At 40.8% G+C, this 11,295-nt stretch overlaps 1 protein-coding gene across 1 annotated transcript; it reads right to left on the bottom strand.

Moving 5' to 3' along the window:
- Positions 1-4,664: 4,664 nt before the first annotated feature.
- LOC147906199 (aspartyl protease family protein At5g10770-like) lies at positions 4,665-6,342 on the bottom strand. Its single transcript, XM_087383518.1, has 2 exons — positions 4,812-6,342; positions 4,665-4,767 (listed from the first exon to the last, which is right to left on the bottom strand). Exon 1 carries the CDS (start codon positions 6,259-6,261, stop codon positions 4,900-4,902), a length of 1,362 nt encoding a protein of 453 aa, XP_087239644.1. The 5' UTR covers positions 6,262-6,342; the 3' UTR covers positions 4,665-4,767; positions 4,812-4,899.
- Between the last annotated feature and the right edge of the window lie 4,953 nt (positions 6,343-11,295).

The following is an 11,295-nucleotide window of genomic DNA, read 5'->3' as shown; positions in this document are numbered from 1 at the left end:
TCAACTCTACAAACATGGCCTCATTAAAAGAATTGGGAAGCTCTTTTAATGTTAGGGTTATGATTCAACATAGACCTCAGTATCTTGAATTTGGGGGAGAAGAGATTTCAATTCTCTCTAGAGCTTCAAATGAGGTCAATAACAACGTTATGATGGCCATTCTCAGGTTTGATACAAACTTTTTCTCTACTTGATAATTCAATATTTTGATTTAATCTAATAAGCTAATAAGCTAATATTCATTTATTTTGATTAAATCTAATAAGCTAATATTCATTTATTTGTTGGTGCAGTATAGTTATCTCACGATTTGGTAGAGTCGTACAAAATCGTGCGTATATGTTGGATTCCCTCCTTTCTCCTATACTTAGCGATAGCAGAAAGACAATAGCCGATGTTTGTAAATTATTACAGCCTTTACATTTACATGGCGTGCGAGTCCTATTTATGGCATATCATGAGATGTAAGTATCATGGCAACCTTTATTTTCATCTTGTACTGGCAACATTGTGTTAAATAATAATGGTTCTTAATTATTCGTGTAGGGAACATTGGAGTCTGGTGGTTTGGAACCTTGAAGACAACTATTGTTGGTTTGTTAACTCCATTGCAGGCTTTCATGGCTCAGTGCAAACGTAAGTATTCTATTAATCTGTTGTTACTTCTATATTATGTACCTTATGTGATAGATACACTAAGTTTTTTTAATATGTCACGATGAGCAGGTCGATTGAGAAGTTGGTATCTGCTATCAGAGAAACAGGACAGTACAAAGACTCGGTAGACTTCCAAAAGCGTTTAGTAGTAGAGCAGGAAGATGGGCATAGTTGTGGGTGGAGAGTTGCCTACAACTGCATGTTGATTTTCAAAGAAATTTTCTCACTTATGCCACAGATCTCATCGGAAGACTCTTTGGAGCTCAAATATTCAGAGGAGGATATACAATTGTTTAGGGCTGAAATCATTCGAGACCTAATTGCTGCCATTAGAATACAACGTGCAACTGAAGCAATACCAGAGCTTCCCTTTAAGGAAGAGGAGACTGAGTCTACTATGAAAGCACTGCATACTACAGAAGAAGTAGAGACCCAATGTACACCTACAGCACCACAGCCTCCACTGGAAGCATCAGAAGAGTTGCCACCGCCTCCGCTTGCATTTAAGGAAGAGGATATTGAGTCTACTCCGAAAGCACTACATACTACAAAAGAAGTAGAGACCGAGTGTACATCTACAGTACCACAGCCTCCATTGGAAGCATCCGAAGAGTTGCCAGAGTCTCCACTAGAAGCATCACAAGAGTTGTGATGCATGTATGATGTTGTGTTTGTAGTTTTTGTTGATTATACACCAATTTGTGACTTATTACTTAAGTGGCATAATCATGATATTTATATAATTTCTTTATGCACACAATTTTATGATATGAATGTGTGATGATGTGATTATTTGGAAATAAATCCTTGTGTGATGGGAATTCTGATATGAATATTTGATGATGTAATATTTGTAATATATTTATTTCATGCACACAATTTTATGATATGAATGTGTGATGATGTGATTATTTGAAAATAAATCCTTGTGTGATGAGAATTTTGATATGAATATGTGATGATGTAATATTTGTAATATATTTCTTCATGCACACAATTTTATGATATGAATGTGTGATGATGTGATTATTTGGAAATAAATCCTTGTGTAATGAGAATTTTATTCAGTTGGACAGTCTCCACTCACTTAAAGTAGAGCATTCGCAATGCTTCTCTCACTTTATTCCAACCCTTATCCTTATCATCTCCACTCACTTAAAGTAGAGCATTCAATCTCCACTCGCTTTATTCCAACCCTTATCATAGTGAACACATCGTGCCACTCACTTTATTCCAACCCTTATCCTTATCGTAGTGAACACATCGTGCCTTAGTGCACTTGTATTCTTCCATCCTAGTCTTTCCACAAACACTCTCTTATTTCTTACATCCTAGTCCTTCTGAGTAACTTGTATTCTTCTATCCTAGTCCTTCCGCAAACACTCTCAGAGTCTTCTTTCATCCATCCTGATAACCAAGTATCCTTCTAAGTAACTTGTATTCTTCTATCCTAGTCCTTCCGCAAACACTCTCAGAGTCTTCTTTCATCCATCCTGATAACCAAGTATTCTTCTATCCTAGTTCTTCCACAAACACTCTCTTCTTTCATCCATCCTAGTGCTTCTCATTAACTTGTATTCTTCTTGTATTCTTCTATCCTAGTCCTTCCGCAAACACTCTCAGAGTCTTCTTTCATCCATCCTGATAACCAAGTATTCTTCTATCCTAGTTCTTCTGCAGGCACTCTCTTCTTTCTTGCATCCTAGTGCTTTTCATTAACTTGTATTCTTCTATCCTAGTCCTTCCGCAAACACTCTCAGAGTCTTCTTTCATCCATCTTGATAACCAAGTAATCTTCTATCCTAGTTCTTCCTCCGCAGACACTCTCTTCTTTCTTGCATCGTAGTCCATCTCCCTTTCTTTATCATCTCCCCACCCATGGATGTCCTTGGCATTGTCGAAGACGTGGAGTTCGGAATTAACAATCTCAAAGAATGGATTGCTGACCAAGGAGCACAGAGAGAGGCCAGAATTCGACAAGGTTCTCCTTTGACACACATGGAGAGAGAGGAATTTGCTGCACAAAGGCACGCAAAGAGGGAGGAGACTCTCAAGATAGCAGACAGTGAAAGACTTCTAAGACGTATGATAAAAGCACGACAAGATCTATTAGATTTCTTAAGTAACCTGCGTTATCGCAGCTCTCGTCATGGGCGATTTGATGCGGATGCTGAGAGAACAATAAGAGCCTCTCAGAGAAATTATAAAGAAACAATTTGTGATTGCTTAAACTTCTTCTTCGCATGTAATTATGTTGAGGATACAGCTGTGGAGGCAGTGAAGGATTGGGTTGTTGAGAAGATAAGAGAGACCAATGATGAGATCTTCTAGACTTAGATAAGAGAGACTGTATTAAGGTGTTTTTTGACACCATATGGCTTTGTATTAAGGTGTTTTTTGACACCATATGGCCTTGTATTAAGGTGTTTTTTGACACCATATGGCTTTGAGTAATATGATCTACTTCTTGTACAAATGTGATGTTAAGATGATGTTAAGAGAGACTGTATTAAGGTGTTTTTTGGCACCATATGGCTTTGAGTAATATGATCTACTTCTTTACAAATGTGATGTGCTCTTTTTGAAATGTACTCTAGTTTTCATAACATGTCACGCCATTTTTTTCTAATTTGATTTTTTAAAATCTTACTTTTTTGTCTCTTTTAACAATGTGATGTACTCTATTTTTAACATCTCACGTCATTTTTTCTAATTTGATTTTTTTAAATCTTCCTTTTTGACTCAATGTTTTGTTTTATAAGAGCCTCTTTTTTTGAAATGTTTTATCCAGAATTATCTCACAAAATGAATTTGGACAGTGCAAGAGTCCAAAATTAATGAAATAGGTGTTCACCACTAGTAGTTGATTAGACCCAATTGGGTGATCGACCCAGTCCGCCCAAAACGATCGACTGGGGGTCGGTCTCGAAATAGGCCACCGACCACACGATAGAACTGTGGCGCAAAATAGAGCAACTAACCGTTCCGCCCAGAGGCATCGGGGATCATCTGAGGCTCCAAACGGGCCCCGCAACCCGAGAGTGGGCTGCCCTGAGAAATGCTTCGTCTACCCTCAGTGCGGTCAATCATGGGATGCCTTCCCGCACTTGCATGTAGCCTAGTTAGCGGTGTGCCAACTCTATCTGAAGCCGTCCAGCCATCAGGCCACACATGGTCCCTAACTGGTGTCCAAACCAGGACCTACCGGATAACTGAGCTACTCAAATGCCTTCTCCTCATATGGGGGGCTTACAAGTAGAGTTAGCTGGTTCCCGCATAGTTACACGAGAGTGGAGCATTGATATCTAACAGTTTGTTCACTTTTGCTTTTGCATATTCTAAATTCTTATCTATTTTTGTGTTGAGGTACCGCAAGAAGGGAATGCTTAAACACACATGACATTTGCTCGAACCTACTATTGCTTAGTTTATAGTCAAGTATTTCCCTTTCTTGACTTTCAAAACTTACAGAAATCATATTTTTTGGTTTCCTCTATCTCCTTTAGTCAAGTGTAACGAATATGAGCCCTTAGATTGATTTTAGCCCTTGCAAATATAAGCCCTTAGATTGATTTTGATTAATATCAACCATGAAGGTTTTATTCAAATAGCGTAAAAACTCGTGGGTAAAAGCATATCTTTCCTTCTTAAATGCAAAAAAGCAAAAAACACACAATTCTTATATTCTCAGCTTACTTTTTTCATTTCAATTTAAAACATTGTTAATTTAAAGACTTATTATAAATTTTGTAATTCATTCTGCCTTTTCCCTTAGGCGACCTACCACACCCTACCTGTAACAATTAATTAAAGCGCACCAGTTCTCTTTCGCAACCAAACGACCACCAAACTTATCCCATTAGGGGCAAGCAAAAAAATGACGATATTAACGTAGTATGTCACTAAGCAAAATCACAAAAACCTATACATTAAATAGAGTTGTCATCATTTCCCTCTCTTGAGTTGTGATTGTCTCCTTCTTGGGGGGGTCTTCCAAGAAGGGTCTTGCCACCTTGTTTTAACTTGTTTCCCTTAAACAGGTTCTTAAAGCAACTATTTCATGAGGGTTAAACTTCCACGCATCTTTATCATGCGCTTAAGATATTCAACCTACTTAATTCCCAATGGGAATGCACATTTGCAAAATCAGTAACGATGATATAGTGGGGAGAGACGGAGAGAGAGAGAGAGAAGGGGGGATGCCTTGACGAGATGCAGCCGTTACTGTTAGATAGCTAGTTTTTAGCAAGCTTTGGGTCCAATGCCCAGCTTGGAGTTCGTAGCATCATACGTGAACTGATAGCCTTGCTGCTGATAGTTGCCAATGATATTCGACACCGTCTTCGACACCGTTGCCTCCGTGGGTAGCAACGCCAAGCAATAGGTGCCCTGCCTGTTCACTTGAATCAGTAGATTGTCTATGGGGGGCGCAAAATCCACTCCACCCATCAGCTTGAAGGTTATGGGCACGTCCACCTTCTGCCCCGCAGCTATAGTGTAGCAGCTGTTGTATCCGGCTTGCGCACGCGCTGGAGTCAATGCTGTTGCCATGCTGTTGAAGGCATTTCGCACCTCCGCGTAAAGTGAACTCTCCAGCCGAGTGATCACCGTCCCCGAATCCACAATCGTAGTTCCTGTGGCTGGAAAGGCTTTCGTTCCCACCAGCATGGCTTCCAGCTGCACGAAGTAAAGCTTTGAAGAACTCATCGAGAGCAGAGGAGTGACGCTGGCTCCTGCCCCAGGCACGCAGCTGCCGAATTCGATGAACCCTGAGGAGCTGGAGCCTGTGTAGCTTGGCAGGCAGTATGCAAACAAGCTCCCGCGGAAGACTGAGGCTGTCTGCTGCGGAAATGCCAAAGAACCTCTGTCGAGTCCAAGCAGGCCATCCCCCTCTTCGAAGCCTTGGTTGGCGTATCCGCAGCCAAATACGTAGTTCGCTACACGTTGCCCTCCGACGGTGAGTGTATCCGTGGATAAACTCCCCATAGTGAACGATTGATCCCCATACTGGACTCCATACTCACATATGCCACCTCCGGCCGAGCCACACTGGCATAGACCTTTGGCAGAGCCGCACTGTATCTTTTTGTAAGAACTCGAGTGAGCTGGGTTGAACATCGGGTCGATCTGTGGGTAGCAGAGTGCGCAACCAACGCATTGGGTCCAAGTTAACTCGCTTCCGGTGTCGAGAAAGAGATACAGCTCTTTGGAAGGCGTACCCAACCCAATTTTCAAAAGATAGTTCCCAGTGTTTGCTGGGGTCACCGGCTGTTGACTGGTCGCAGCTTCAGAATTTGTAAAGGAGACGCCCTGAATCTTAGATTGAAGAAAGCGAATGCGGTTTGCATCGTCCTCGACGATCTGATTTGCACTGAATCCAGTAGCACTCTTAGATTTTAATGGAGAGCACTGCCCATGCTTGTGCACGAGGCCAAGGCGGATCGTCCCCGGCCTCGAGATGTTGGCTCGAAAAGCATTCTCACAATCAGACGAGGCCATCCGCTGTGATGGAAGGGAACTACGAGCTTGTGCACTGCTGAAGAATAGAAGCATACTTAGAAAGCATAGCTGCAGATTGCAAGTGAGATGAAGTGGCCAGGCCATTGCTAATGATCAAGCGAACTGAGAGGAAGATCCAAGCAAATGGAATGGCAATGGAATTACTGGAGGGAGAGCATCCAGCAGCAGGATTTGTAAGGGGTGTTTGCTCTGTCTAACGCGCAAAGTAGATCATAACATTTCAAATACGGCAAAGCAAAGGTCCGAGTCTAAGATTTCCAAGAGTCACTTTGTTGACTTGAAGTCGTCGGACCAAAAGGAAGCGCACTGCCTGAAGAAAAAGTGCTTAACACTCATTGCTAGTAAACAGTGTCGAGCTCCATAGCTGCAACACATTGTCGCCCGAATCGGCAAGTGGAATACTCTCTGCGAACTAGTCGAGAGAGCTAAAGAGCGACAAGAATGTCTTCAAAATAGTGTACAACACACAACAACTCTCAAATTTGCACCAAATTTGATGGAATCGAATGTCTATACAGACGACTCCTCTCCGCTTAAAAAGTACATAAAGTTCTACTATCTACTCCGAGCATCTTCAATCTTCAATCCATTTGGTGGCTTAGGCTTTTCATATGTAGTTTTTAATTTCAAATAATTGACTTATTTTCGTGCTCTCATTTGACATTTCATATTCAGATTTTGCCTCCTATGTGTCCATAGCTAATATTGCTTTTGTTTCTTTGAAAGGATGATATGTAAGTTTTTTGTTATTAACATAAAGCTAGTAGATCAGTCGCATAGAATTACCTAAAAGAATGACTTTTTTAGTACAACTATTGATATTAACTTGCAACCTTCAAAAACAAATTGCTCTTGATTAAGGGAGACACATTTCAATTGACCCCCATATCATATTTTCTTTCCCTTGCATTTACTATAAACCCCATCCATACATGGAAAGAATGTAAATGTTATTAGTATTGTCCCATAGGGGAGTGCTACTAAAAAAGTTAGGTTCTCTTACGGTCATGCTTAAGGACTAGAGCTCCACATAGAAGTGGCTATACATTATTCGACGATAGAGTGATACTCTACATTATTATTTCTTGATGGGTTATTTGAGTTGTAGTTTTGAAAATCAATCACATATGAATTTATCTTACTTTTTTTGGTGTGTGGTCCCCTCTTTGCTTGTGGCCACTTTTTTAGATGCCCTTGCAGCCTTTGGCTTGGTCAAACGATTCCTTTTCTCCTTTTGATCATCAATTGTCTTTAGAAAAAGGGGTGTTGGTCCCACACACCTTGTGCCCAATTTTCACTTTAAAAGATGTATCACATGCCCAGACCTACACCTATGAACAATAACAATACAAGCACCAGGTCCTTTGTTAAATACATGAAAATTCCAAACTATATGATTAAAAGGAACGACTACTGAACCAGTGCTTTGCACGGGCAAAGATGCATGACCATCCTCAACCTTTCCCCATCTGAAGGTGGATCTTTGATTCTTAAATTTTGGCTAAGTCTTAACCCATGGCTTTGAGACCTTCCATCTCCTCCTTTCATTCCATTAACCTTCCATCTCCTCCTTCCTCTCGAAGGTGACCTTCCATCTCCTCCATTCAATTGACCTTCTATCTCCTCCTTGCCCCTAAAGCTGCCTCTTGTCTTCCACCTCTCCCCAAAGCTTGCCTCTTGTCTTTCCACCTCCTCTCCCCTCTAGGCCTCCACGTTTGTACTGAACCTGTGCATTGCGTGCTTTGCACGGGCAAAGATGCATGACCATCCTCAACCACTCCCCATCTGAAGGTGGATCTTTGGTTCTTAAATTTTGGCTAAGTCTTAACCCATGGTTCTGAGACTTTCCATCTCCTCCTTTCATTCCATTAATCTTCCATCTCCTCCTTCCTCCCGAACGTGACCTTCCATCTTTTCCATTCCATTGAACTTCTATCTTCTCCTTGCCCTTAAAGCTGCCTCTTGTCTTTCCACCTCCTGCCCAAAGCCTCCCTCTTGTCTTTCCACCTCCTCCCCCCTCCAAGCCTCCATCTAAGAGCACCTTTTTTTTGGACACGTGGCAGGCTCTTCTCCTCCAAGCTGCCACGTGTCCTCTCCTTTTTTTTTGGGTGTCTGTGGTTAATAGGTTAAAGATGAGGTAAGATGTAACTTGAAAAATTTGTGCCATCCAAATCATATCTTTCTATTTATAAAAAACTACATATTTAATAAATTCATAGTTAAACTTCTAGAATTAATGTGAACTTAAAGGTTTGGAATTCTATGCAATTAATGTCAAGTTCATAAACGTTGGAAAGTTCTATTGGCTACGAATGCTTTCCAACACTATGATTTATTTTGCGTGGAGATTCATCAAGGTTTTCCCTACTCTGATCTCTTGTATAAAGGAAACATACCTATTACTAGATGTCTTAACACAAGAGATTGCTCATCTTAGGATGATATCAGCATGCCCTTTAACCCTAGAGAGTTCACTAAGCCTAATATGTAAGATAGCACACAGGTTCATCAGAAGGCGTTTTATTTTCTTATGGAGTTACAATTAATATATAGAGGGGTTAAGGCCCAGTGCGTAAAATACTTATGATGAATGCACATGATGTAGGACGGGTTTTATAGAGTGAATGCCCCAAGCCACAAATCCTCATGAATATTGCTCATTCACATGGAAGGTAGCACAATGAAAGAGTGTGAATTCATACATGATAGCACAAGCATGCATTATTAATGGGCATAGACCAAATTTGGAGACGAAAAGTACTTCTTTAATTTCTCATTCGTCTATGAGGTGTGTCACAAGAAGCACTATTACACTCAACACACCCATTCCTTTGTGTTCCCCCGCAATATTTCAATCCGTATTCGGATGCTACTGGTATTGTAAATACTCACATACATCTTGCACTCATCCACAACCACTCTTGAAACTACACAACTACAACATACTCGACTCTTTGTAGTCTATACCATTGTAGCTACCATTGCAACCTCCTCCTCTCCTACCATTGACTATTCTCCCACAAGTACCATTGCAAGCTCCTCCTCTCCTACCATTGTCTTATGCCAGCCATAATCATGGAAGGATCATGACATGGTTATGGCAAGGCGGGGAACCAGAGGGCTTGACAACACTTTCTTTTTTATGTGGCTACAAAGGCTTGGGTCTAGGCTTATACCTAGACTTAAGCATAAATGAGGGGTGCAAAAGGGGAGCCCATGAGAGGTTTCAAATGCTAAGGCTCCTAATGGCACACATGGCACCAAACAAGGAGCCACTTGGCAAGTGTTGGGTTCAGGGGACGTTTCTAGAGAGAGGCTCCAAAAGAAGGATTGAAGAGAGGGAGCACTCTATGAAATCGTTGTTAGGTGGTCAATTGAAAAAAGCCCTCCATGTTATGGTTGCATCATTGGTATAAGAGGTAGAAATTCACAATCTGGATGCAGCCCGGAGTTTTTTCTATTCCTAAATAGTGTGTTGAGATAAGAACAATGCGGCCCTGCCAACCCACATCCAGTTGGTCCCAATCACAAGGGAGAATATCATCTAGAGGTGCTTAAACAATGTGACAAAATTTTAAAAAATGGAATTCATTAATGTGTGGACATGCTTGATTTGTAGGATGTAGGAATCCTTGTATATGAATTTGAGTTAAAACTATATGGGCACTTGCATGGAAAACAATTGGTATTTTAAAGTAGAAGCTGTAACGACTCTCTTAGTTGAATGAAGCAGTTTCTTCTCCTTTGTAATTTGGGAAGTTTTCAAATTAAATAAGAAAACACTTTTTTCATTTGATAATACTAGACATTTTTGGGTTCTGGAGTAAATGTAAGGAATATTTTATGCATTCTTTTTTCATGAAAGTACTAGTTTCAAAAAATGTTTGACATGAAGTGTACATTCTGTCCCTATAATTTTGAAAAAATGCACATTTGTTTGGCTTTTTTCCAAATTTAAAATGGATTTGACTTGTCGTTTATATGATTTTGTTGTCGTTTTTTATGACTTAAAAAAAACAAAATCATTGGCTACGTTGTCAATTGAAAAATGCCCTCCTTGTTATGGTTGAATCACATTGACTATTGATACCTTAAATATATCTCTTCTCCTCTCCTACTATTGACTATTGATCCCTTATGTAATCTCCCACATCATGCTTGGCATGTTCAACAATTTGGTTATATCACTCCACTGACATAGCCAAAACTATGCATAATGCCAAACTCGACTACTCTGCCTCGAACAATGGCTCTCTCCAATGACTTTGCACATAGGAAGCTCCGCCATCATGTGTGCTCAGGGGTTCACATAAATATTTTTTAGTGTACCACATGCATTCAAAAGGAGGGGTATTTTAATCCAACATTTTGAAAAAATTTAACAGAATTACAATAAAGGGGTTTTTTAATTCAAGTTTTGAAAAACTTCACTTAGTCCATAAGTAAAGAGGGGTGTTTTTATTGTGGGAGAAATTTTAGCTACGGGTTTTTTTTAATACCCTTTGAACACACATTGAACACACATGATACATAGGGTTTCTTAGTAGTGCACCCCCTGAGCATATGTGCTTCATCAACCGCTGCTCAATAAGCCTCATATCCCCAATGGCTCCTACAAACACAACAAGGCGGCCCAGTGCTACAATCCATGGTTGGCTAGAAACCCACATCTTCAATGACAAACCAATCGGTTTCCACCTGTGTCGCCTATGGTCTATAGCACCAACGAGCTCAAACAATAGCACAATGGTTACTCCAAACGATGCGCCATCAGCTTATTCCAACAAAGAGCTGCTACACGGCCACCTTCATCTGCTCACGGACCTTCTCCGACACCTCTCCACACCCTCTCTCATCGTGCTTCATCTCTTCATCGTCGAGCATCATCGTCTGCGTCTTCTTTTGTACTCAGACTTCTCTATCTACTCTCTCACTAGCCTCTCTCACTAGCCTTCTCTCTCTTGCTCCTTGCATGACACATGGCAGATAAGCCACCCATGGTAAGGTTCAACTAACCCTAAGTGCTCCTCTACAAAACACGTGGCAAATAAGAGCTAACTTGGGTTAAAGTTTAGTTAACCTTGAGGTCGTAGGGGTTGGTTAGGTTACACAGAGGTT

Source organism: Dipteris shenzhenensis, chromosome 1 (assembly GCF_047967505.1).
Source record: "Dipteris shenzhenensis isolate YYH24624 ecotype China chromosome 1, Dip_SZ_1.0, whole genome shotgun sequence".
Lineage (NCBI taxonomy): Eukaryota > Viridiplantae > Streptophyta > Polypodiopsida > Gleicheniales > Dipteridaceae > Dipteris > Dipteris shenzhenensis.
Note: the sequence above shows the minus strand (reverse complement) of the source record. Positions and strands in the feature narration are given on the sequence as shown.

Bases quoted from the DNA above. Each gene is read 5' to 3' on its own strand.
- LOC147906199 (XM_087383518.1), bottom strand. From the start codon at position 6,261: ATGGCCTGGCCACTTCATCTCACTTGCAATCTGCAGCTATGCTTTCTA.